General features: G+C 38.8%; 1 protein-coding gene across 1 annotated transcript in view; it reads right to left on the reverse strand.

Moving 5' to 3' along the window:
- Positions 1-27,474, reverse strand: part of LOC126259255 (serine/threonine-protein kinase fused) — a 210,937-nt gene that overhangs the window by 24,921 nt on the left and 158,542 nt on the right. The window contains exons 9-11 of the mRNA XM_049955891.1: positions 24,480-24,605; positions 9,467-9,701; positions 8,525-8,700 (exon numbers count right to left, since the gene is read on the reverse strand). Of these exons, the coding sequence (XP_049811848.1) occupies positions 8,525-8,700; positions 9,467-9,701; positions 24,480-24,605 (537 nt within the window). The remainder of the gene's footprint in view (positions 1-8,524; positions 8,701-9,466; positions 9,702-24,479; positions 24,606-27,474) is intronic.

The following is a 27,474-nucleotide window of genomic DNA, read 5'->3' on the forward strand; positions in this document are numbered from 1 at the left end:
TAAGTTTTTAATAGACAAAACTGAATCAGTAAATTTGAATAGATAAGATTACAGCACCTAATTGTGTCACTGGCATAAACTTCTAAAAATACATCTGCCACTGAGTAAAACAAAACTAACAGTTCCATCTATCCATTCTTTGGTGCACTATGGAACTAACAATGCCATCTATTGGCTCTTTGGAGTCCTGTGATGTGAAACATCTGAACTATAAGCTGTGAAGAAGATTTTAGGTAAAACTCTAAATTATGACTTTTTTCCGTGTTCCGATTTTGATGAAATGAAGCTTACACATTTGCCCAAGCTGTGTTCAAGTTGTATGTGAAAACTCCATGAAAATTCGTCTAATAGTTTTGAAGATTCATTTGTTCGAACAGACAGACAGACAGACACAATGGTTTTACAGTTTTATTATTAGTACAGACAAGCTGTTAGTCACTGCTACACTTGCATATAACATCAGCTGCCCCCATGTGTCTGCCTGCTCGGTCAAGCATAACATGTGATGTGCAACCCCCCCCCCCCCCCCCCCTCCCTCCCATCCAAAGCACAATTCCTCACCATGAGCAGTATATCTGCTGAGCAGCGCATACTGAGGGGTACAGGTAGGAGCACGCATCGACGCATCGTGCTGCTGAAGTAGTTATATGTTACATGATGTTACAGCATGCAACAAACACACACCAGGGTAACCGAGACCACTAATGCGCTGCTTCCTGGGCTCAGGTAGGCGCGCTGGCCCCAGATCAAATCCGCCCGGTGGATTAAAGATGAGGGCCAGTATGCCAGCCAGCTTGCATGTGTTTTTAGGCGGTTTTCCACATCCTGCTAGGTGACTACCGGGCTGATCCCCACATTCTGCCTCAATTACACAACTCAAAGACATTTGTACATGTTCACACTATTTTATGGCTTACACTAGATGCAGTTAGCTGGGGTACACTACTTACATCCCAGGGGGTTCGGGGAGGCAGTAGGAAGAGCATCTGGCCACCCTCTGCATCTAACACTGCCAAAACCGTAATAACAAGGCCGACCCCGCGTTGGTGCGGGACAAGACCCAAAGAAAGAAAGAAACAGCATGCAACAAACTGTCTGGAAGTATGGATTAAATACACTGAAGACTGACTGAGCATTATTTTCACTACTTTGAATCATATTGCATAGGAATTATCAAGCAATAAAAATATTTTGACAAATATGATAAAGATCAAAAGTTGGAGAGGAAACAGCTTTTTCGAAGAGTAAATATTTTTCCCTAATTCATATAATATTCTTCAAATCAATAAGTATCTTGTACTACAAACTTTCTACAGCAGCCAATGTTCTTTGTCACGGTTCAAGTTATCTTCATACTAAATATCACTAAAATTGGTTTGGCGGGTTAGTTGTGAAAAAGTAACACACAGTGATACTGTTGCTTTTGTAATACTAGTATGGATAAAACTTTCAATTAGAACATATTTTTTCTGAGATATGACTTTGTTTAAACAAAGGCTATACAGTGCCCCAAGCTATGGTCAAATTACCTGTAAAACTCCATGAAGTTTGTTTAGTAGTTTTGGAAATAAGCATGTTTAAACAGAGCAACAGACAATAGGATGGCTTTAGAGTAAACTCTGAACAACAATACCTTTTTTTCGAAGAGGCAATTTTGATGAAATAAACCTTATATGGTTCCCCAAGCTATACTAATGTTACCAGCAAAAACCCTAAGAAAATTTGTTTTGTGTTCCCCAAGCTATGCTCAAGTTACAAAAACCCCATGAAAATTTGTCTAGTAATTTTGGAGAAGTGTGTTCAAACAGACAGACATGAAAATTTTACAGATTTATTATTAGTATTGATTGCTTATGTCAAATCTATTGCAGAACTTATACTTGCATTTTATAACATTCATTGAGACCAAAAATCTTCTCTGTAGGAATAAACATTGATGCCTGAAACAATAATCTTGTGAAACTTAGCTGACTCTGCCCATCCTCAAGATAGAAGGTAGTAGGTAGCACTGGTTGACACTATGTTACTTGACTCATGGAAAAAGTGTGATACAGTTCCTCACTGTCACCTAAAATACCATGGGTATGTAATATTAGACCAGCATTGAGTTGAATTGAAAAAGTTCCTAGCAAATAGAACATAGAATATACTTTTCAATGGCAAGAAAACTTCAGGTGGAAAAGATATAAATGATGCTTTGACTAATGTCAGAAGCACCATAAAAATATTCATGAATGATGTTGTCTTTAGAAAAGTCTCAATGCTGGAAAATAGTAGTAAAATATTGGATGACTAGTAGAGATTTTGCGCTTGGTGCAAGGATTGGTAGTTGGCCCTCAATGTACACACAAGTAATGTATTACACATAAATAGATGGAAACACGCATTATTGTTGATTACGAGGATGTTGAGCAATCACTGGAAACAGTCGCACTCATTAAATATCTGGGAGGATGCATCAGGAGTAATTTAAAGTGGACCTAATTCTAGCAAAGACAGATGCCAGACTCAGATTCTTTGAAAGAATCCTTGAGAATATAATTTTTGAAGGTGGTACCCCACAGCTCATAAATATTTTGAAGAGATCATAGTTCACAGCCAACATTTAGTCATAAATACTACTTAATTACAAACAGTCTCAGTCCTCAGATCATCATCAGATATCATAAGACATTTAAAGTACTTATGATATAGAACCTGATTTTGCACAGTGACTCCACAAAAACTGTTAGAACCAAATTTTATATGTTGAAGGGAGATTGATAGTCTTTGGTACATTTTTACTATTGACAACGTAATATGTTGCTACTTGACACAGCAACTTAAGATCAATTTTATGGTAATTCATGCTACACGTTTTATGTTTCCATGTAAGCTGTTTTAGGTATCTTATGAGACCTGAGAACGGTATGAGGATTGAAAATAGTTGCCACGAAACAGTATTTATAATCAGCTCCTGGCAGAGAACCATGACATTATTTAAATCCTCAAGAAGTATAGTCTAGCAATGAAGGCAGCTTACAAAAACCTCATTTCACCAATGGTAAATACAGTTCCTCAGATCAATAGAGTGAATAGAGAAGATGCATAGAAAAGCAGTTTGTTTCAATATCAGTGCTTTTAGTAAGCACAAAAGGGTATAAATTTGTTCATCCAGCTTCAGTGGTGGAGGTTACAAGAAAAGCACTCAAATCACAGTGTGATTTACTGTAAAAGTTCCAGCTCTGTTTAAAAGAGTGAGTCACTTAACATACTGCTTCCTCTTTCATCAGGAACAGACCATGCAGGTGCCATTAGCAAGATTTCAGCTCATATTTAGGTTTACTAAAGCTGTTTTTTCTTTGCATCATTTGCAATTGGAAATGGGAAAAACAGGGAGGGGGAGTGTCAGTGGTAAACAAAATACTCATCACACCCCAAGGTGGATTGCTGAGTGTAGATGTAGATGCAGAACAAATAATTGAGCCAAAATGCAGTCCACTCAATGATCTGAGCATAAAAAAGTCAGCAAGGATTGATGACATACCTTCTGAAATATAATAAATTTATGAGTGTTATAGGAGCTAGAAGGTTTGAGAAGTTGCCAAAAACCTTATAAAATGGACGACTTATGGTATGATTTTCAGAAAGGCATTGTCAGAAGCAGATAAATGTGAAATTACAGCTGTGTGTGATATTTTATGCTTCTAAAGATGTGACCAGAATAAGGATAATTGAAACAAGATTAATTTAGCTTCAGGACATGAAAGGGTACTTGAGAAGTAATTATGATTTCGTCATTAGTAATGGAAAGAAAAATTAGGATACCTGCCTAGCATTTGTGGACATATAGTATGCCTCTCACCATGCATGGTGGAATAGTTCTGATAGAAATTGGGCTGCAGTACAGAGCACTTCATATCTGAATATAGTCAAAGCCTTGTTGACAAGCAAAATCCGATAAAAGCCAAACTGAATTTAGGAAGTGTAACATAAGAAGCAGTCAATGTACTAAAAAGTAAATTTTTACTGATCAATCTGATAAAAGATTGGAAGAAATTTTTGTTTTATACTATAAGTAACTATATAAAAATTACCTATTCAGTTGCTCAGTGACCATACTGGCACAGAAATGTAAAATTAGTGACACAAGTTCCCAATACTGAACTCATGCGACCATGATTGTTTCACTGTGAATGATCTTAATGTAATTAATTGTTTCATTCATTGCAGAATTCAAAAATGGCAGATATTGAGATACGTGATCATGAAATAGTAAGTAAAGTGAAATGTCTCAACAAAGGAAGGGCTGGACCTGATGAGATACTTGTGCAATTCTGTACAGAATATATGATACAATTTGCTCCCCTTCCAGCAGTATTTCACTGTGTGTCACTGGGGCCCACAAAGGGTGTTAAGTGACTGGAAAAGTGTGAAGGTCTTACCTATTTTCAAGAAAAATTGTCAGAAAAATATGCATAATTGTAGGCCTATATAGTTGACATCAATCTGGTGTAGAATTACTGAGTATGTTTTTTGCTCACACATTATAATCTTTTAGAGACAGAAAAGTTTCTCTGTAGGATGAAACACTGACTCTGTAAATAAAGATTTTGTAAGACCGAGCTCATTTCATTCACCCATTAAATCCAGAGTGTAGTAGACAACAGTACTCAGGTTGAACCATGTTCCTCGACTTCTAGAAGGCAACCTAACACAATTTGGAGCTGTTATTTTGTTAACAGTCTATAAGTTTACTGAGTATTGGACCAGTTTTGTAGCTTCTAGCATACAGAACTCAACATACAACTTGTAATGGGACGAAATCAAAGAAGTATTATAGGGCCATCACTATTCGAAATAGAGGTTGCACATATCTACCGGCTGACTCTTCCGATCCAGAGGCATCTTTGATATGTAAATTATCTAATGAATAATCTGGAAGCTAGAAATCTAAATATAGGTAATTCACCCATGAAAGAAATTACTTTCACATTTTTTTTGTCCGTTCAGTTCTTGAGCAATGTTCACCAGTCTGGGATACTTACCATGCAGGATAAATAGAAGTGGTTGAGAAGGTCGAACAAAGGGCTGTGTGTTCGATCAGTGGATTGTTCAGTAAGTGTGTGAGTGTTACAGAGATGCTTGTCAAATTTCAGTGACAGAAGCTAAAAAGGAGGCACTGAGCATCTTCACTGTAAAAATTTTGAGACTGTACATTATCAAGATGAGTAACACAGTACTTACTTCCACATTTATTTCACCAGAAGCACCTCTGCCACACACTGTGAGATGGTTTGCCAAGTATAGACATAGATATAAGTGTAAACTACTACATGCTGACAACCAAGTGGTAATAATAAACCTAAATGGTCAAGAAATACTGTGGTGATACATATCCCACCAGAGGAGTGATGAGTATCCCAACCTCTTCTTAAAACTATACAATACTTGCACCCAAAACTTATTTATATAATAAAAAATAGTAACATAAAATTACATCTCGAGTATCAATGTACAGATAATGTTCGATGGTTTTCTTTTTATTTTGCATAATGTGAGCTATATCGATGGACGACACGGGTCTTCAGCATACGACAGTGAACACAGTGGCTTCACCAAAGAAAACACTTGCTCAGACACAGCAATAAGTATTCCCTGGAGATGTGTGGACTTCCAGAGAATGGCTATATTAACAATAGACTCATACTGTAAGAGATGGAAGATGAATTTAAAAATTAATTACTCTTTCTCTTTTACACTGCATGAATGAAGGTGGTAGTTTAATGTATTTCATGTAAGTAGAGATGAAGAGAATATATGATTTGTTACCTCAAATGTAGTGCGGAAAGTTACTTATAAAAATATGGTACAGCAAAGATATAAACTCTGAATTTTAAAGCAATTATGACAGATTTGCAAAAGAGATCCAAGAGAAAAATGGTCTTACAAAAGTAAAGAAGATAATATCACATTGCAAGAAATATTCAAGACCACATAAGACGTGAAGTTTAAAAAGCATATTAGATATAGTTCCAGCTTATCAGCACTGTTGTTTAACTTGTGATTAAAAGAGGCAATGAATAAAATGAAAGACACTTTTAAAAGGATAATAAGACTGCAAGAGGAATAGACACGGATGCTAAGGTTTACAGCTTATATAACCTTTTTGACTAAAGAAAGAAAATATCAGTCTCTTCAACAGAACTGACAGCAAACTTTGCATTGACTGTGGGTTAAGAATTAGCAAAACTAAGACAGCCTTCACATCCAAACTGAGATTGAGACAATATTAAAAGAAGAGTAAAAAGCAAGATTAGATAGGATGGTCAAAGTACAGGAAATATCAGAAGCAGATTAACACTTTCACCAATAAAAAGGAGAGACTTACAACAATCAGATACTGATATGGAACTGAGAAGGAAATTCCCGAGTGTGTACCTCTCACACAGAGATTTGTACTGAAATGTGAACCATGGGAAATTTAAAAAACAACAACATGGAAACATTTGAAATAGGGTGTTATAAGAGGAAAATAGTAAGACGACAGAAAAATTATTAAATAAAGAGGTAACAAAAAAACACATGAGGAAAGAAGATAAGGAAAAAGCTTAACAGAAGAATTGATAAGTTATTGGTACATTTTCTACAGTACCCAGAAACAGTTAACTTGTGACTGAAAAGGGTAACAGAAGGGAAAAACTAGAGAGGCAGAAAAACCTGCTATAAGGGCTGCTGGGTGTAGTAGTAATGTAAAAATGAAAAAATCAGCACAAGAAGAGATTCAGAACAGCAGCAAAATAATTAATAGACTGATAATTTTTTTAAAAGTGCAAAGTATAAGTTCTATATGGTATGGGAAAGTCCTTCATGATCTGGATCCGGGTCCAGCACTCCAAGACACTCTTCTGCAGATCCTCAATGTTCTCTCTTCCATCCACTTCATCTCACCCTCCTCAGTGCTGTGGGCTGTATGTTGACCTCCACCTTTCTAATTGCTCCATCCAAACCTCTGCCCAAATCCAGCCTACTAATGGTCATGGCATCTGCATTCTGAATGCTGCCATCCCTTCCACACCAAAAATTAATACCCACTGATGGCAAATGTGCACTTACAAACAATTCCTTGTCCAGTATTTTGAAGACCTACACATAGCACAAACAGGTACTACATCCCCTCCTCTCCCCCTAGTCTGCAAACAGATTTCCTGGCCCGTATTTGCACATGCCGCTAATCCTATGAAAATCCCCAGGAACATGCTGTAAAAAAGGATAGGCATCATCATCCAGTATCATATCACACTGGAGCAACTGGATCATATATTTTGCTAAGGCTTTTACTATTCACCAATTCTGGAAATGAGAAACATCCTCTCCACAATCCTTCCCACCCCTCTCAAAGTGCTGTTCCACTGCCCACCCAATCTACACTATATTCTAGTGCACTTTATGCCAGCTCACTTCCATCCCCTTGCCGCATGGACCATACTCCTGTGGAAGATGGTGCAAAGTCTGTCTGATGCACCACCCAGCATTTATACTCCAGTCCTGCCACAGGCTTATCACACCCTATCAGTGGCAGAGCCATTTGTGAAAGCAGTCATGTCATATACCACCTCTGCTACAAATTCTGCACATTTTATGTCAGGATGACCAACAACCAGCTGTCCACCCAGTTTTATGGCCAGTACCATGCCATGGCCAAGATCAGAGTTGATCATCCACTGGCAGAACTTGCTGCTGAGCACATCATGCTAGATTTCGACAGCTGTTTCACACCCCATGCCAACTGGATCCTCCTCGTGAAAACCAGCTTTTCTGAATTAAGCAGATGCAAAATATTCCTCAATCCTATAATCAATCATTCTAGCTTCAATCCCTGATGCCCTATTCCACACCCAAGTCAGCCCCACTCCATGATTCTAATTTTCTTGATCCTGTACCCACGTTGTCTGTTCCACAGTCCCCCTCATCCTCCATTTCATTTCTTCCTCCAAATCCACTCTCTCATGTCATTGTGCATTGCACACGTCCCCTCTTGGCTGTAGAAAGAATGAGATCACTGGTGCTGAATTCCCATTGCCTTCTCCTGCCCGAAGAATGAATGGGCTCACTGATGCTACATTCTGTCCCGTTCATCTGTCAACTAACTCTCCCATCCATCAGCCACCAATTCTCAAGCCTTCCTTCTATTCCTCACTCCCACCCCCCCCTTCCACTTGCCTAGCACATCTGACACAACTCCTCCCCCCCTAAAGTGCAGTACCGGCAAGATGTAGTCAGTCATGACAATGTAGCTGTAAGGTGTGAGTGCGTACATGTATGTGTGTGTGTTTACGTACACTCTGGCTCTGAAGAGTGAACTGTCCAAAGCCAGCATAATTCTCTGAACCATTTATGTGTCTATTGGAGTCTTGACTATTTGGTGCTTTGTTATCTTTACTTTTTAAATTATACAGAATATATGTTCTGCATTTCACACAGTCAATTTGAATGACAAACAACTGATGATATTTTCACTTAAAGATAGACATTTGAAACTAACCTGGCTGACAGTTTCATCAGCATCAGAAACCAGTTGTTCCAAAGCACAACGAAGACCTTGATTCCACTGACGCTGTAATGTGTTAGGGTCGTGATTGCCAAGAAGTTGTATCAAGAGGCAAGAGTGACAGCGAATGGTCGGACTGTTGTGTGTTAGCAGGCTTGATAGGTTGACACCTGTAAATAAATGAGAATGAAAAATTAAGATGGAATTGAAATTCTAATTTTTTTACAATAATTTTTTTATTTGCTCCTTATAGTATGAAACTGTCAATCAATGAATAGATCACTTTCGTGCAAAACTGAGAACTAAACTTGCCCTGTCCAAGATTTTTCCTGTCCATTTCTGTGAAAGCACTCAAAAACTGCTGACAACAGTGATGTTCACCCTGACATATGAAACAGGGTGAAATATGAACTTCTAAGCTGTTTTCAAGTATTTCAGTTTGGATTTGTTTTGAATGAAATGTGTCAATTATGCATATACCAGGGTCAATGTTTCATTTTCTGTGATACTGTGCAAAAAATTAATATTTTTGTAGTGCTTTTACACTATTACCCAACCAAATCATAAAAACTACAAATCAATTCATATTAAACAACAGATATATTGAAATAAACAATAGATGGCCTATGGAGATGTTCTACAAATCTGGACAGTAGAGAAAATAGATTGATGGCTTATAATCTGGGCAGATGCAATAAATCTACAGAGCAATATGAAGTATGTGTGATCTTAAGCTTTCCCAGCAAATCAACTGTTTGTATTGCTTTCAGTTGACAGTTGACTACAATCATTTACTTAATACTGTTATGTACCATGACTGCACCCGGCCAGGAACCCAACAGCAATACCAATCATATGAATAATGTTAACAATTAATATCTAACAAAATCCTCAACATTTATGTCCATTCCATAATGGATTTGTTTGCATACTTACCATGTAGTACATCAGCAACAACAGCAGGTGCATGTAGGGGAAGTTGTGCAAGAAGTCGAACAAGTATAGCAATGAGGTCTGCAACAAGTTGTACCTTTCGGCGACTTAGTTGCAGTAGATGCTGTAGCAATGGTACTGCACCCAATAAGGCAATCGCATCACACAGCTGTGATTCCAACTCAGTTTTGCCTGCATATGCCAAGCGACAAAGCAGCGTCATGACAACTTCCAAGGCCTGTCGAATATATGTTTAACTTATTAAACTATTATTTGTCATGAAGGATCTGACAAAAGTAGCTACATGAGGTGTACCCAAAAGTTCCCAGGATACACCAATAAATAAGATTACACTTTACCTAGATATTTTTTACCACTGTTATCTTCAAACTAGTCCCCTGGGAGTGTATGAAATGTTCCCGGCAGTTTTTACTGAAATCTCATGCGTTTTTCATGAGCATTTTTCATGAGCCTATTCAGTACCACTTGCGATTCTATTTGAATCTCCTCAACTGTGTGGAATCTTCAGCTTTTTAACTGGAATTTAATTCTAGCAAATAACTGTACTTCAGCAGCTACACATACATTCTGGGAACTTTCGGGTAGCGTCTCTTAGTATTTAATGAACCTGGCAGTATAGTATTAAAACAAGTTGAATGGTTAACAGAAGGTATTTATTAGCAGTTACCGTTCCTCATACAAATACAACCAGTGATAGGCTAGGTGATTGGATGGCCAAGTGAAGAGTAGTATCTATTTTGCTCATAAGGCTTGAACATGACAGACAAATATTATAGACTGTTGTTCGATACCAACAAAAGAATTGTGGAGGAAGATAGGATGTCAGCCGCATGCCACTTTTCATTTTTCTTCTTAATTTTCAAATGCATACAATAACTTATTTCTAGCAATGCTGGCCAGCGGTCCTTCACATTAATATATCAACTGTTTTCCCATAATGGTCATTTAACATGTTCATAATACCACAAAAATGGGGGGTGGGGATAGAGAGAAAGAAAACAGGAGGGAAGTAAAACATCTAGCTGTACATGTTCCATCTAGTCACAGATGTTCACAATATCACACATGTATCAGTGAATATTAGTTTTGTGGAAACATGCATGAAGTTCAAACACAGCTTAATCCATAAATAAATACATACTAAGTAAGGTAAAAAAGAAGTTGAAAAAGTTTTAACTTAGTTTAATGGCAGCATTCTAAAGTGGATAAAAAGGACTTTCTCTCAAAGAACCAACACAGATTCAGGAAAATATAATGATGAGAAAAGCTTAATGGGCAAAGTATTACTCACTTCTTTAAAAGGACTCACAGATCACTTTGAAGCACTGTAGAAGGTTAGAACGAGTTCTAGTCAGTCATGTGACACTAACACTATTAAAATTCAGGGTAGTGAAATGGTGTGTGTGTGTGTGTGTGTGTGTGTGTGTGTGTGTGTGTGTGTGTGTGTGGGTGGGTGGGTGGGTGCGCGCGCCAGTTGGTTATATGGACTTGGCCCAGTAGAATAGGTTGACATGCAGACATGTCAAAATGTCAGAAAGGAGTTATCATGTTTGGGCATTCCCATGACAGAGGATAGAGTAGCATGGAGAGCTGCATCAAACGAGTATCAGGACTGAAGACCACAACAACAACAATGACCACATTGTAAATGGAGTTGCCTGGTTTGTTGGTGTATTAACACAGACTGTTCAACATGTCTACCTGCAAAAGTGTACTACAATAGACTCTCGCTAATCTGGCCCTCAGTAGTCCGGCCTCTCAGTAATCCAGCTCACATCCAAAACCACGTGCGCAATGAATTATCATGCACAACAATTCTTAGTTAAACAATGCTTTATATACTGTATTTGAAATTGTAGCCTTCTTTCCAGTTGGGAATCATGTCTTCTAAAAGGAAATGTGTTATGCTAGACCTCAAGGAGAAACTCAAAATTTTAGATAAGTTCAATCGAGGTTCTCTGCAGAAAGCCATTGCTGCTGAGTTCAATGATGGATGAGAAACTATTTATGACATCGAAAAGAAAGATGATGTTATTTGATAGTACTCAACCCAAATGGATAGTGAGTTGGGAGAACCGAAGGTTATGCGACATAGTGAGAATCAAGAACTGGACATAGCTGTTTATAGATGGCTCATACAACAACACAGTAAAGGAATTCCAGTTAGTGGCCTGATTATAAAGGAAAAAGCACCTGCATTTAACAAACAACTCGGTGGTAGTAACTTGTTTGCAGTGAGCAAAGGTTGGCTACCAAACTGGAAAAAACGACATAGCATTCGGAGGCAGACAGTCAGCGGGAAAAGCTGCTCAGCTAACGATAAGGATGCTGATGAGTTTGTAAGCAAGAAACAGAAGATAATAGAGGAAGAAGATTTAACTGCTAATGCCTCATATAATGCTGATGAAACAAGACTCTTCCTTCAAAAACATTAGCTGTCAAGAACGAGAAGGAAGCTCGTGGTTACAAGCAACAGAAACAGTGCATAACATTAATGGCGTGTTGTAATGCAAAATGGGAGTCATAAACTACCGCTTTTGATGATTGGAAAATCCCAATATCCATGTTGTTTTCAACAAACTGACATAAATACTCTACCAGTGCAATATTGCGCTCAGAAGAAAGTGTGGATGGACAGACAAATATTCTCTTGGTGGTTCCATGAAACATTTGTACCTGCTGTGAGAAAAGGGCTAAAGAAGAAAAATCTTCCACTGAAAGCTATCCTTATAACTGACAATGCTCCCAATCATCCTTAGATATTTCTCTAAAGTCCGATGGTATACAAGCACTCTTTCTCCCACCCAATGTGACAGCCCTAATTCAGCCCATGGACCAGGGAATTATTCAATCAATTAAACATCATTATTGACATTCACTTCTCACCTCATTGCTTAACAAAAGTGAAAACAACTCTTTCGAGACTATGCTGAAGGCATGGAAAGCAATTAACATATGTGATGATGTTTTCCAAGAAGCCGAAGCATTAAAATGGAGAGCGTTACCATACTGAAGAGCTGGAGAAAATTGTGGCCATACATTGATGCCAAGTTGGACCCAGTAATGAGTGACAGCAATGAGCCAGTCAATTTGGAATTATCAATTACTTTGTACACTGACATGTTCCATAACCTTCCAGGAATAGAAGAAATTGATGATGAAGGTGTTACTGAGTGGCTGAATGAGGAAAACTGAGATACAGACCAAAATTTAACAGATGAAGAAATAATCAAAAGTGTGCAAGAAAATAATGATGAAAGTGATGAAAAAGAGGGCACAGGAGGAGAGAGTATGAAGATTTCTCACACTGCTGGTGCTGAAGCTGCTGAGGTCTTCCTGGAGTACATTATGCAACAACCAGATACATGCAGTGTCGATGTAATGCTTGTAAAGCAGTTGCACGGTAAAGCATGCCACCATCGCGTATCATCATTGCAACAGTTAAAAATTAGGGACATATTTCAAAGTGAGGGATACAACTGTGTAATTATGTACAGTGTTAACTCAAGAACTGAGTTTTCTTTGAAAATTAATGTATTCTTGGATTTAATAAAGTATATCTTCTATGTTTTAAAATTGTATCTTTCAGTTTAATAAAGTACGGTGCACTATATCCCCTATATTTTCAAAATAAATAAAAAACAAAATAAATGAATAACATAAATTTCAGACACTCAATAATCCAGCACTTCCGCTAATCCGGCACCCATACGTGCCAGGAATGGCCAGATGATGTTCTGTTCTGGCTGAGGATTTGTGTGTGTGTGGTGTGTTCATTTTTCTACTGTTTGCATGTTTTTTGATTTAACTTGTCTACAATATGGGTAGTATAACCATTTTCTACTGCTATTTGTTTTATTGTGTTTAGTTCTTGTGTGTAGTTCTGTTTGTTCATGGGTGTTCTGTTTAATCTGTGGAGCATGAATCTGAAATCTGCATGCTTATGTGTCAATGGTTGGTTCGATAGGTTGTGAATGGTGGTGCTTGTGGTTGTCGGTTTCCTGAATATTGTGAAGTTGTGTGTGTTGTTTGTTTTTTGTATTGTGAGATCTAGAAAGTGTAGTGTGTTGTTAGTTTCTGTTTCTAATGTGAAGTTAATTTTTGGGTGTAAGTGGTTTATTTCATTTGTAGCTGTTCTATGTGTGTATGTGGTTCATCAATCAGGTATATTATGTCATCGACATAATGGTACCAGTATATAACTTTGTAGTTCTTTTATTTTATTATGTGTCTGAAGATCATGTTCTCCAGGTTGTTCATGAATATGTTAGCTAGGAGGCCACTGATTGATGATTACATTGGCAGTCCTTCGTCTTGAGAATAAAATTCTTTGTTGAATACAAAATAATTTTGTGATGCTATGGTCTTGAGTAGGGTTGTTATTTCATTGATGTGTGTGTATTGTATGTTTCCTTGTTGTTTTAATCTTTGTGTGATGATGTTGATTGTTTCATTTATTGGAATGCAAGTGTACATGGATGTGACGTCGAATGACATGAGGGTTGCTGTGTCTGGTATGTGTATGTTCTTGATTCTGTCTATTAACTCCTTTGAGTTTTCCAGATTCCTGTTGTTATGAAACGTGTACAGTTTTTTCAATAGTGTGTGTGTTTGTTGGGCTAGGTGTTAGGATGGAGCATTTTGGAAGTTAATGATGGGTCTTAATGGGATATTATCCTTATGAACCTTTGGTAAAGCATTTAGGGTGGATGCTTTTGGATTTTTCTGTGTCATCCTCTTTACCTGGCCTTTTGAGAATGTATTATTGATGTTTTTCAGTGTCTGCTGAATGTTTTTCTGGTATCTTGCTGTTGGGTCACTGATCAGTTTTGTGATGTTGTTGTCTTTGAGAAAATCTAGTGTTTTCTCTATGTATTCCTTTTCATCCATAATTACAGTAACATTCCCTTTGTCTGCTCTTGTTACTATGGCATTGTTCTGTTTTAATTTTTGTTTAAGTTTGCTGGCTGTGATTTTCTCTGATGTTTTATGATTAGAAATAATTGTGGATTTGTGTGTTATGATTATCTGTGTTATTTCTGCAGCTACTAATTCTCTTGTCAAGTTCGCATTAAAATTTGTTGTGCTCAGTCTTTCTTGTTCCTGTATAATGTGCTCTGATTCCGTTATGAGGTTTTCTATTGTTTTGTGTGATATGTTTGTGCTAATATTGTGTTTTGGCCCTTTTTGTAGTACGCTCTTTTCTTGATTGGTAAGATTTATGTCAGTTAGGTTAACGATTCTCTCATGGAACTTATATTGTTGGTTGAGATTGTTTTTAGTGCTTGTGTTTGTGCTGTTGATTATTCTGTTGAGTTTTCTGTTTTGTTTCTCTCAGTTTTCCTGCATTACTTTCTGAATATATGCCTTTTCTCTCTCTGATATTTCCTCAAAGTGAGCTGGTATTGTAAATTTGTTGGCCAAATCTAAATGTGTTTGGTAAAGTTCAGTGTTGAGTGACTGCTTTTTTAGCATATAATTCCCTAATTTCTTGCTTTAGCCACAAAATCTCCACTTTCTTTGGTGCAGATGACATGCTTCACAATTATGTTACTCCATATTATATCAAAAACTCTGTGAATCTCACAGTGGGCATTAGTCCTAATGTTTCAGCACATCAGTGTGTGTGTGGGGAGGGAGGGAGGGAGGGAGGGAGGGGGGGAGGAGAGAGAGAGAGAGAGAGAGAGAGAGAGAGAGAGAGAGAGAGAGAGAGAGAGAGGAGGAGGAGGAGGGAAGGAGGGAAGGAGGGAGGGAGGGAGGGAGGGAGGGAGGGAGGGAGGGAGGGGGGAGGGGGAGGGGGGAGAGAGAGAGAGAGAGAGAGAGAGAGAGAGAGAGAGAGAGAGAGAGAGAGAGAGAGAAGGAGGAGGAAGGGGGGGGGTGAAGTTAATGATGTCACTTGATCTGTCGTAAGGAGCATACATGCCTTTCCTCAGAGAAGCAATTTCTGCTCCATTCACATAAAATACTTATATGTAATATGTAAAAAAGCACTATACACTCCACACACTGTTGGTTAAATGTCTCATTAGGTAGTTGGCGCTTTCAATGTCTCTCACCAATTTAAGGAGCAAAATTATTTCATTCTCCACAGTGCCTGCTTGGAAAATAAATATGTATAATTTAAGAAAATTAATTAGAAGTTTGATTTAAAATGGCATGCTGCTGCTGGATTGTTTCACTAAAAGGTTTAGAAGGATTTGGAGCAAGTATATATTTGTCACTAATCTGTAGATTTCTGGTGAGTTACGATTAAGACAAAAAAACAGGGGTGGAGGGGGTGGGGGGTGAGGAAACAAAAAAAGAAAAAAGAAAGTGTAACCTCTCATTTGATACAATATTGGAGCACCTATTCTGATGGTGATGCATTGTGGTGACCACAGCCATTACGAAACACATCACTTGAATTCACAATTGTGAATAATGACTACCATCAGCTGTTAAATGAATTGATGACAATGTAAATTTGTATCGGACCACAACTTGAACCCAGATTTCCCACTTATCTCAAGCGTTCGCTTTACCATTTAGCTATCTGTGCACAACTCAAGGCCAGACCCAAACTTCCTTATGTCATCAACCATACGTCTACGATCTGTACTCATACATCTATTCCTGTACACATCAGACGTTGTGCTTGAAAGTAGTATGCCCAGTATCAGCAGATAAATACGATATTGCAGTGCCTGTGTTATTCTGATGATGATGAACTGTGGTGACCACAGCCATTATGAAACACATCAGATGAATTTGCAATTGCGAATAATGACTACCACCAGCTGTAGAAAGGAATGACAACAATGAAAATTTGTGCTGCACTGGGACTTGAACCCAGATTTCCCACTTATGGTGTGTAGTCATCTTACCATTTGGCTATCCGTGCATGACTCATGGCCAGACCCAAACTTCCATATGTCGTCAACCATGTGTCTATAACACATACTCGTACATCCATTATGTATAGTCTCATACAGATCGGATGTTGTGCTTGAAAGTCGCATCTGCCAATGCAACTTTCAAGCACAATGTCTGATTGTAGACGTATGGTTGACAACATATGGAAGTTTGGGTCTGGCCAAGAGTTGTGCATGGTTAGCCAAATGATAAGCTGACCACTCACAATAAGCAGGGAATCCAGGTTCTGGCACAAATTTTCGCTGTTGTCATTCCATTCTACAGCTGATGTGGACATTATTTGCAAATGCGAATTTATCTGATGTAATTTGATATTCCCCCAACTACTATGCCATAGATGTTTTTCCAGCAGAAAAAAGTGTTACTTACCAGAAACAATTCATAATGCTTGAAAATGATATATTCATATGCATATGCAACTTACAAATCTAAATAAATTTCATTTTGTTATTTTTCCCTAAGTGAGACACTGTTATTATATACATTCAGTGTGTTCTGTGTCAATTCTTTGTTTAAGAAAATTAATATGGTGCATTCTCTTAAGTGACACTCTACATGGTATTGTACTGACAGAGTAATTAAACAAAATAAACAGGTGTAAACACTGTATAAAATGTACTCATTTTATGTAGTAAGTGAAAGGTAGAATTACACTAAGTCCACTGTGCTTGAAGTTTCAAACAAGAATATTGATAAGAAAATTAGAATACTAGCAGTTCATGTTTTCTGAAAACATAGCTGTTATCTTTGCTGACACTCCAATATAACATTTGTCTGAAAGTGATAAGAAGTTCAAGATATAGCAATGTATAAAACTTCTTCGATGAGAAAGTAATATGAAAATATCTTCAATTTTAAAACAATGGAAAATCTGGAATGGAATAATAGAATAACGATCTGAATTAGAACAGAAATTTATCACACAGAGGAGGTGCTGAGTGGCAGACATACACATTCAAAACTAGAAAGGCTTTTGTACAAATTCCTCCATCTCTCTCTCTCTCTCTCTCTCTCTCTCTCTCTCTCTCTCTCTCTCACACACACACACACACAAACTTAATGACATTTATGTCAAAAGATAATTCATCAAGTATGCCACAGTTGTGTTTAATATACCAATGAAAATGATCAGTTACTGACAATATAATGTATACAGACAGATAGTAAATCTACTCACCAAGCAGTGGCAGAAGAACACACATGAAAAGGTTTAACTTTTGGAAGCTTTTGGAGCCCGTGGCGCTTCCTTCTGGCAGAAGAATTGAAGGGGAAGGAAGAGGAGTGAAGAAAAATGGGGGATGAGATAGAAAGACGGATTGTTGGGGACTGCAACAGGTGAGATTTGAAAAGCTGAAAGCTTGAAGTTCGAAGACAAGGTTATATGCAAGGCAGAGATTACTACTAAAACATTGTGCATGGGTTAATAAGAGTGGAAAGCTAGTGCATTGTACGTAACAGAAATGGGAGGGGGACAGTGAAAAATAGACATGACAGAAAATGAAAATCTAGAAAACTAAAATGGAATGAAGAAAAGAGTAGTTACCGTGAAAAAATGCTGAGACGGAAGAAATTAAAGTAAATTGAGGCCAGGTGGGTGGCAAGAACCAAGTACATGTTGTAGTGCAAGTTCCCACCTGCAGAGTTCTGCGAAACAGGTGTCTGGGGGAGGAATCCACATGGCGCATGTGGTGAAAAATGCACCGAGGTCATGACTGTCATGCTGCAGAGCATGCTCTGGAAAAGGATATTGCGTGTTGCCAGTATACACCCTCTGCCTATTTCCATTCACCCTGACTGATAACTGGGTGGTAGCCATGCCGATGTAAAAGGCCGAACAGTGCTTACATAACAACTGGTATATGATGTGCCATTTCACAGATGGCACTCCCTCTCTACCAGTTAAAGGGCTGGAATGGGTGGTGGTAGGAGGGTGCATAGGGCAAGTCTTGCAGTGGGGACGGTCGCAGGGGTAGGAGCCATAGGGTAGGGAGATGGGTGCAGAAGGAGTATAGTGTCTGACACGGATATTGTGGGAGGGTGATGAAAAGCTATTCTAGGTGCAGTAGGCAAAATCTCAGACAGAATGGACCAAATTTTTGGGCAAGCTTTTAGGAAGTCATGGCCTTGTTGAAGTAGCTAATTAATACATTCAAGATCAGGATAATACTGAGTGACAAGTGGTGCGTTCTGAAGTTTTTTTTTGGAGGAATCAGCAGATGGCACAGGAAATATGTTTTTGAACTGTTGGGGTAATTACATCCAGTGAAGGCTGAGGTGAGAATGGTACTGTTATAAAGAGTCTGCATCCAAACAAATACCTTTGTCTCGAATGCCATGGCAGTATGGAAGGGAACGTTTGACATGGATTCCAGCCTTTAATGGGCAAAACATATACTATCAAAGGGAGAGCCGCCTGTGAAACGACACTTCATGTACCAGTTGTTATGTAAGCACTGTTTCGCTTTTTACATCGGCATGACTACCACCCAGTTATCTGTCGGGATGAATGGGAATAGGGGGGGAGGGTGTATTGGGCAACACACAATATCCTGCTGCAGAGCATGCTCAACACCATTACAGTCACAACCTCGGTGTGTGTTTCAACACATGTGCGTGCCACCTGGATTCTTCTCCAAAACATCAGTTTCTCTGAACTCTGCAGCTGGGAACTAGAACAAAAACATGTCCTTCGTTCTCGCCACCCAACTGCCCATATTTGCTTTAATTACTTTTGTTTCTGCATTTCCTTCCCCCATGAACCATGGACCTTGCCGTTGGCGGGGAGGCTTGCGTGCCTCAGCGATACAGATGGCCGTACCGTAGGTGCAACCACAACGGAGGGGTATCTGTTGAGAGGCCAGACAAACATGTGGTTCCTGAAGAGGGGCAGCAGCCTTTTCAGTAGTTGCAGGGGCAACAGTCTGGATGATTGACTGATCTGGCCCTGTAACATTAACCAAAACGGCCTTGCTGTGCTGGTACTGCGAACGGCTGAAAGCAAGGGGAAACTACAGCCGTAATTTTTCCCGAGGACATGCAGCTTTACTGTATGATTAAATGATGATGGCGTCCTCTTGGGTAAAATATTCCGGAGGTAAAATAGTCCCCCATTCGGATCTCCGGGCGGGGACTACTCAAGAGGACGTCGTTATCAGGAGAAAGAAAACTGGCATTCTACGGATCGGAGCGTGGAATGTCAGATCCCTTAATCGGGCAGGTAGGTTAGAAAATTTAAAAAGGGAAATGGATAGGTTAAAGTTAGATATAGTGGGAATTAGTGAAGTTCGGTGGCAGGAGGAACAAGACTTTTGGTCAGGTGATTACAGGGTTATAAATACAAAATCAAATAGGGGTAATGCAGGAGTAGGTTTAATAATGAATAAAAAAATAGGAGTGCGGGTTAGCTACTACAAACAGCATAGCGAACGCATTATTGTGGCCAAGATAGACACAAAGCCCATGCCTACTACAGTAGTACAAGTTTATATGCCAACTAGCTCTGCAGATGATGAAGAAATTGATGAAATGTATGACGAGATAAAAGAAATTATTCAGGTAGTGAAGGGAGACGAAAATTTAATAGTCATGGGTGACTGGAATTCGTCAGTAGGAAAAGGGAGAGAAGGAAACATAGTAGGTGAATATGGATTGGGGGGAAGAAATGAAAGAGGAAGCCGCCTTGTAGAATTTTGCACAGAGCATAACTTAATCATAGCTAACACTTGGCTCAAGAATCATAAACGAAGGTTGTATACCTGGAAGAATCCTGGAGATACTAATAGGTATCAGATAGATTATATAATGGTAAGACAGAGATTTAGGAACCAGGTTTTAAATTGTAAGACATTTCCAGGGGCAGATGTGGATTCTGACCACAATCTATTGGTTATGAACTGCAGATTGAAACTGAAGAAACTGCAAAGAGGTGGGAATTTAAGGAGATGGGACCTGGATAAACTGACTAAACCAGAGGTTGTAGAGAGTTTCAGGGAGAGCATAAGGGAACAATTGACAGGAATGGGGGAAAGAAATACAGTAGAAGAAGAGTGGGTAGCTCTGAGGGATGAAGTAGTGAAGGCAGCAGAGGATCAAGTAGGTAAAAAGACGAGGGCTAATAGAAATCCTTGGGTAACAGAAGAAATATTGAATTTAATTAGTGAAAGGAGAAAATATAAAAATGCAGTAAATGAAGCAGGCAAAAGGGAATACAAACGTCTCAAAAATGAGATCGACAGAAAGTGCAAAATGGCTAAGCAGGGATGGCTAGAGGACAAATGTAAGGATGTAGAGGCTTGTCTCACTAGGGGTAAGATAGATACTGCCTACAGGAAAATTAAAGAGACCTTTGGAGAGAAGAGAACCACTTGTATGAATATCAAGAGCTCAGATGGCTACCCAGTTCTAAGCAAAGATGGGAAGGCAGAAAGGTGGAAGGAGTATATAGAAGGTTTATACAAGGGCGATGTACTTGAGGACAATATTATGGAAATGGAAGAGGATGTAGATGAAGATGAAATGGGAGATAAGATACTGCGTGAAGAGTTTGACAGAGCACTGAAAGACCTGAGTCGAAACAAGGCCCCGGGAGTAGACAACATTCCATTAGAACTACTGATGGCCTTGGGAGAGCCAGTCATGACAAAACTCTACCATCTGGTGAGCAAGATGTATGAGACAGGCGAAATACCCACAGACTTCAAGAAGAATATAATAATTCCAATCCCAAAGAAAGCAGGTGTTGACAGATGTGAAAATTACTGAACTATCAGTTTAATAAGTCACAGCTGCAAAATACTAACGCGAATTCTTTACAGACGAATGGAAAAACTGGTAGAAGAGGACCTCGGGGAAGATCAGTTTGGATTCCGTAGAAATGTTGGAACACGTGAGGCAATACTAACCTTACGACTTATCTTAGAAGCTAGATTAAGAAAAGGCAAACCTACGTTTCTGGCATTTGTAGACCTAGAGAAAGCTTTTGACAACGTTAACTGGAATACTCTCTTTCAAATTCTGAAGGTGGCAGGGGTAAAATACAGGGAGCGAAAGGCTATTTACAATTTGTACAGAAACCAGATGGCAGTTATAAGAGTCGAGGGGCATGAAAGGGAAGCAGTGGTTGGGAAAGGAGTGAGACAGGGTTGTAGCCTCTCCCCAATGTTATTCAATCTGTATATTGAGCAAGCAGTAAAGGAAACAAAAGAAAAATTCGGAGTAGGTATTAAAATTCATGGAGAAGAAGTAAAAACTTTGAGGTTCGCTGATGATATTGTAATTCTGTCAGAGACAGCAAAGGACTTGGAAGAGCAGTTGAACGGAATGGACAGTGTCTTGAAAGGAGGATATAAGATGAACATCAACAAAAGCAAAACGAGGATAATGGAATGTAGTCAAATTAAATCGGGTGATGCTGAGGGTATTAGATTAGGAAATGAGACACTTAAAGTAGTAAAGGAGTTTTGCTATTTAGGGAGTAAAATAACTGATGATGGTCGAAGTAGAGAGGATATAAAATGTAGACTGGCAATGGCAAGGAAATCGTTTCTGAAGAAGAGAAATTTGTTAACATCGAGTATAGATTTAAGTGTCAGGAAGTCGTTTCTGAAAGTATTTGTATGGAGTGTAGCCACGTATGGAAGTGAAACATGGACGATAACCAGTTTGGACAAGAAGAGAATAGAAGCTTTCGAAATGTGGTGCTACAGAAGAATGCTGAAGATAATGTGGGTAGATCACGTAACTAATGAGGAGGTATTGAATAGGATTGGGGAGAAGAGAAGTTTGTGGCACAACTTGACTAGAAGAAGGGATCGGTTGGTAGGACATGTTTTGAGGCATCAAGGGATCACAAATTTAGCATTGGAGGGCAGCGTGGAGGGTAAAAATCGTAGAGGGAGACCAAGAGATCAATACACTAAGCAGATTCAGAAGGATGTAGGTTGCAGTAGGTACTGGGAGATGAAGAAGCTTGCACAGGATAGAGTAGCATGGAGAGCTGCATCAAATCAGTCTCAGGACTGAAGACCACAACAACAACAACAGCTTAACAGCATTTAAAGCAAACGCTGTGTGTTTTATTTCAGTTTAGTCTACAGTAAAGTATGTTATTACAAGTCGGGGAACATAAGCTGCGGTTTGTTATCTTGTTTGCGCAAGTAAGAACTTCAGGATCAAGGAAAAACATCTTTAGGAATATTCAGGGAACAGTGAACAATAAGTTACACGTATATCGATTCAAATTATTATCAGGAACTGCATGTGGTTGTTCTGTATGTCAGTCAGTTTCAAAATCTTGACTGTTGGAAACTTATTAGTCACATATGATTGATCAAACTTCCTTTTCAAATCAGACAATTCTGCTCCACTCTAAATTCGTAGCATTGCATAGACACGATTTCATGTTCATAAAGTCACACCGCCATATAATATTCATGTCAGACCACACATCAGTCACTATTACAACCTTCCATTCTATATTCCGTGTACTATGCTGAAATATTACGTAATTAGAGTGCTACACTGTAACAATACACACATGGAAACTCCAAGCATAAAGGTTACACTTACGTTGTGGTATACGATCTTTACAGCAATAACAATAAGAAATATAAACCTAGAAGGTTGCACTTGCATACACGAAGGTAGTTCAGACTAGAAGGTCGAACACGAAAATTTCAGAGTATCTGTCGCACTCTGTGGCAAACACTGAACGACAGAGAGGTAGCAACCAATGCTATTTTCGAAGTGGACACGATCTCTGCCGTGTGTTTAGCTGGCGCCGTGCACGTCTGCTTGCTGGCAACCTGCAACACCTTCATGCGTTGTGGGTTGTCGGTGCTGAATGTTAAAGGCGCCCTGGCCTGTACGCAGCAATCATATGCTCACCAGTGAGGGAAGCGACTTATCTGGTTGTACTGAGATCATCAACTATGGTACTTTCCTAAAGATTCTAATTACTTAGTAGCGCTGCACAAATGCTTACATGCAGACGGCTACAATACGTGATTTATCTGCATATCCGTCACGTTGATCGATTCACTTCAGTCGTCGCTGGTCACGTTTTTGCAATGGCAAGGAAATCGTTTCTGAAGAAGAGAAATTTGTTAACATCGAGTATAGCCATGTATGGAAGTGAAACATGGACGATAACTAGTATGGACAAGAAGAGAATAGAAGCTTTCGAAATGTGGTGCTACAGAAGAATGCTGAAGATTAGATGGGTAGATCATATAACTAATGAGGAGGTATTGAACAGGATTGGGGAGAAGAGAAGTTTGTATCACAACTTGACCAGAAGAAGGGATCGGTTGGTAGGACATATTCTGAGACATCGAGGGGTCACGAATTTAGTATTGGAGGGCAGCGTGGAGGGTAAAAATCGTAGAGGGAGACCAAGAGATGAATACACTAAGCAGAATCAGAAGGATGTAGGTTGCAGTAGGTACTGGGAGATGATGAAGGTTGCACAGGATAGAGTAGCATGGAGAGCTGCATCAAACCAGTCTCAGGACTGAAGACCACAACAACAACAACAACATTCTGCATTTCCTCATAGTAACTACTCTTTTCTTCACCCCATTTTAGTTTTCTACACATTTCATTTTCTGACTGTATATTTTTCACCATGCCCCCTCCCACCTCTGTTACATACAGTGCACTTAGCTTTTCAATCTTATTAACTCATGCACTATGTTTTAGTAGAAATTGCTATCATGCATATTACCCAGCCTTCCACCTTTAAGTTCACAGGGTGACTTTTCTGAACTGTACCCCTTTTCCTAAACCTCTCCAGGCCTTTATCTTCACCCCTCTTCTGCCAGAAAAAGGAACCATTGGCTCCTGCCGCTGCTTGGTGAGTAGATTTTTTATCTATCCATCTATATTATATTGTTAACAGATGCTGTTTAAATAATTTGAACTAATAAATAAAGCACTGTTGACTGAAACCAGCTTCAACCACGTAATAAGACCTCAAGTGACGACTGCAGCTTTCAAGAGAGTAGCAGTTTGCTGTTTTTTTATAATTTTGAAACCTCACAGCAAAAATCCATTACACACTTATTTATAGAGACAATATTCTTACCTGAAGTTCATCAGCACTTAGTTCCAGAATCTCATCTGCGCAGTCAACAGTTTCAGAACGCCGGTGTCTTGCTAAGAGTACTGAAGCAAGCACAAAATTAGGTATGACACGAACATCTGCATAAATCTGGGGGGAAAAAAACCTCAAAATAGTTTATGGTATGTAGTCACTTAGCTACAGGCATATGCGTATTAATGACTTGCGTAAAAGCATTCTCATTTTATCATTGTTAGAAATTTGCTGTAGCAATGTAGAAATAAGAATTACACTCGTAATATATCAGTCATAACCAAAGCAGTGAGTTCTATATGTTAATAAAATGTAGCATTAAAGGAAAGTGGGATACATAACATGACAGTATCAACTACAAAGGCCCACTTCATCATTACTACTCTGCAACAGATGGAAGCGATGAAACACAGGTTAACAGTATCCAGTAATTACAAATGAGATGTTCATAGGAGAGAACACTCAGTAGAACATTGTGTCGCAAAGTTTGCAAATTTCGAGATGGCAGAGTTAAAGGTGCAATGTGTCTGCATTACATTTTGCCTGAAACTCAAGAAAACTTTTACAGAGACACACCAAAAGGTGTAGGGACCCTACGGTGATGAGTGCTTAAGCCATACTTGGTGTTACGAATGGTCAAGGATGACCATTCAGGATGTTCTGTGAGGTATACTGACAAGGCTTATGTCACAAACATCTATGAAACTGTAAGTGACAATCGAAGACTGGCTGTCCAAGAATGTAACATTTCATCTGGATCATGTCATGAAATCCCGACACGGCATCTCGGAATGTATTGTGTTGCCGCCAAGTTTGTCCCATGGCTCATGAGCCAAGTCCAGAAAGGCATTTGCCTCACAATCTGTGAAGAGCTTTCCTATTGCACAAATGAGAACGAGATGTTCCTTAAGAGAATAATGACTGCTGAAAAGGGGTGGGTCTACGGTTATGATGTTGAGACCAAGATTTGATCTTCACAATGGGTCAGGAAAGGTTCTCCAAAACCAAAAAATGCTCATCAGGTCAGGTCAAATGTCAAAGCCATGGTGTTAGTTTTTTTTGCTTTGGAGGATTAGTTCATTATAAATTTGTGCCACAGAGACGAACTGTTAATCAGTGGTACTATTGGGACATGTTGCAATATCTGTGAGAAAATGTGAGAAGGAAATAGCCTGAAATGTGGTGACACAATTCAAGGCTCATGCCTCACAATAATGCACCCACACATTCATCGTTGTTGGTGCATGACTATTGCACAAAATACAAAATCATTGTGCTACCTCATCTTCTGTACTCTCCCCTGCAGACTTTCTTCTGTTTCCAAAGTTGAAAATCCCATTCAAAAGGATGATATTTGCAATGAAAGGTGAGATAAAAGAAAATCTGCAAATGGCTCTTCATGCTATCCAGCAAGATGCATACCAAGACTGCTCCTAGAAGTGGAAATGGCATTGGGAGCGGTGTATCAATTGTAGAGGAGATTATTTCAAAGGAGACCGGACACAATAACTAAATGGCAAGTGTAAAAAAGAATTTGTAGAAAAGTTTCCGAATTTTTTGAACAGACCTCATATATTGATGTTTGTGAAATGGTCTGATATTTTCGAACTATGCAAAGGCACTGTTTTATGCACTTGACAACTGCCTAAGTGCCAAAAGTGCAAGTGTGTATTGAAAAAGAAAAAAATCAGTCCCTGGCAGAAAAATGACCCCCTTCATGAATAAAATTCGAGATACTAGTATGTATCCTTTAAAATTACACCAAGAAATTATTGTTTCTCAAGGTGTAAGGAGGAAGATCCAAAGAATAAACAATTGTTATAGAATGATACAAAGAGTACATTTTGTTAAATATGTTATGTACTATGTTTGTTGATGCTTCTATGAAGTGGGCTTATCAGGATTGCATGACACACATAAAAGATTAATCAAGAGTCTTCAAATGTTGTAAAATCTGTTACAAAAAAAGTAAGTGTTAAAGCTGGAGAAAGACAATTTAAGTAATAGAACTTGTTGCTAATTGCACAAACCTACTAAGCTGACATAGCAGGAGGAGAGGTAATAATCCTACATAGTGCATCCCAGGCAGCAGATAGGGTGGTAGTGGGTGGGGGGTGTCCAATCAAGCTTATTGGCGGAGTGGGGTGGAATAAGATAGCTCTTGTGGACCAAACACACCCTCTGCGGCTAACAACTGTGGCTGTAAATTGGAGCTTGCTCCACCTAAGATTAATTAGCTTTGAAAGTAAAATGTGGAAAGGCCTTTTGGGGGGGGGGGGGATCATCGTCCTGCCCAAAAGGGTAGGTAAAGGCTACAATGGATTCAGGGGGTAGCCAATTAGAAGACAGCAATGAAGTGGAGCATTTGCTATCACCCAAATGCATACTGATACACAAAAAGAAGATTCAACATAAGCATATACATTACATAACAATGTAAGACATAAAATTGCTACGTAAGACCAGAAAACTCAAGAATTTCAAAGACGAATTAAATTTTAAAGCAAATTAATAGCAGGGCTCCAAGAAATGAGAAAAACGATAGAGGATCCATTTGAATCACAAGAATTTATAATAGGAAACCAGGACAGAGCATAACGAAGAAATGTCCCCAGTTTGGAACACAAGTTATAGTGAACATTAGAATAATAGAGCCAATAACTGATTTTCAAGCAGTATCACCAAGAACTGCAACTCTGACTTTTAAAACAATGGACAAAACCTACACAATTATAAATGCTCATGCCACCACAAATGGGGGAAAAAAATTCTAACAAAAACGAAGGAAGAGGTAGACAAATTTTTGAATCTTCTCAAATGAACTGTGAACGGAACAAATAAAAGGAATGTACAAATCTTACAGGGAGACTTCAATACCCAGCAGGGAAAAGAAAGGAGATATAAAGATATAATCAGAAAATGGAGTCCGCATAACTCTACAAATAAGAACTCTGCAGAGGATGCAACCGTATCTAAATCAACATAT

The sequence above is a fragment of the Schistocerca nitens genome, chromosome 1 (genome assembly GCF_023898315.1).
Source record: "Schistocerca nitens isolate TAMUIC-IGC-003100 chromosome 1, iqSchNite1.1, whole genome shotgun sequence".
In the NCBI taxonomy this organism is placed as follows: domain Eukaryota; kingdom Metazoa; phylum Arthropoda; class Insecta; order Orthoptera; family Acrididae; genus Schistocerca; species Schistocerca nitens.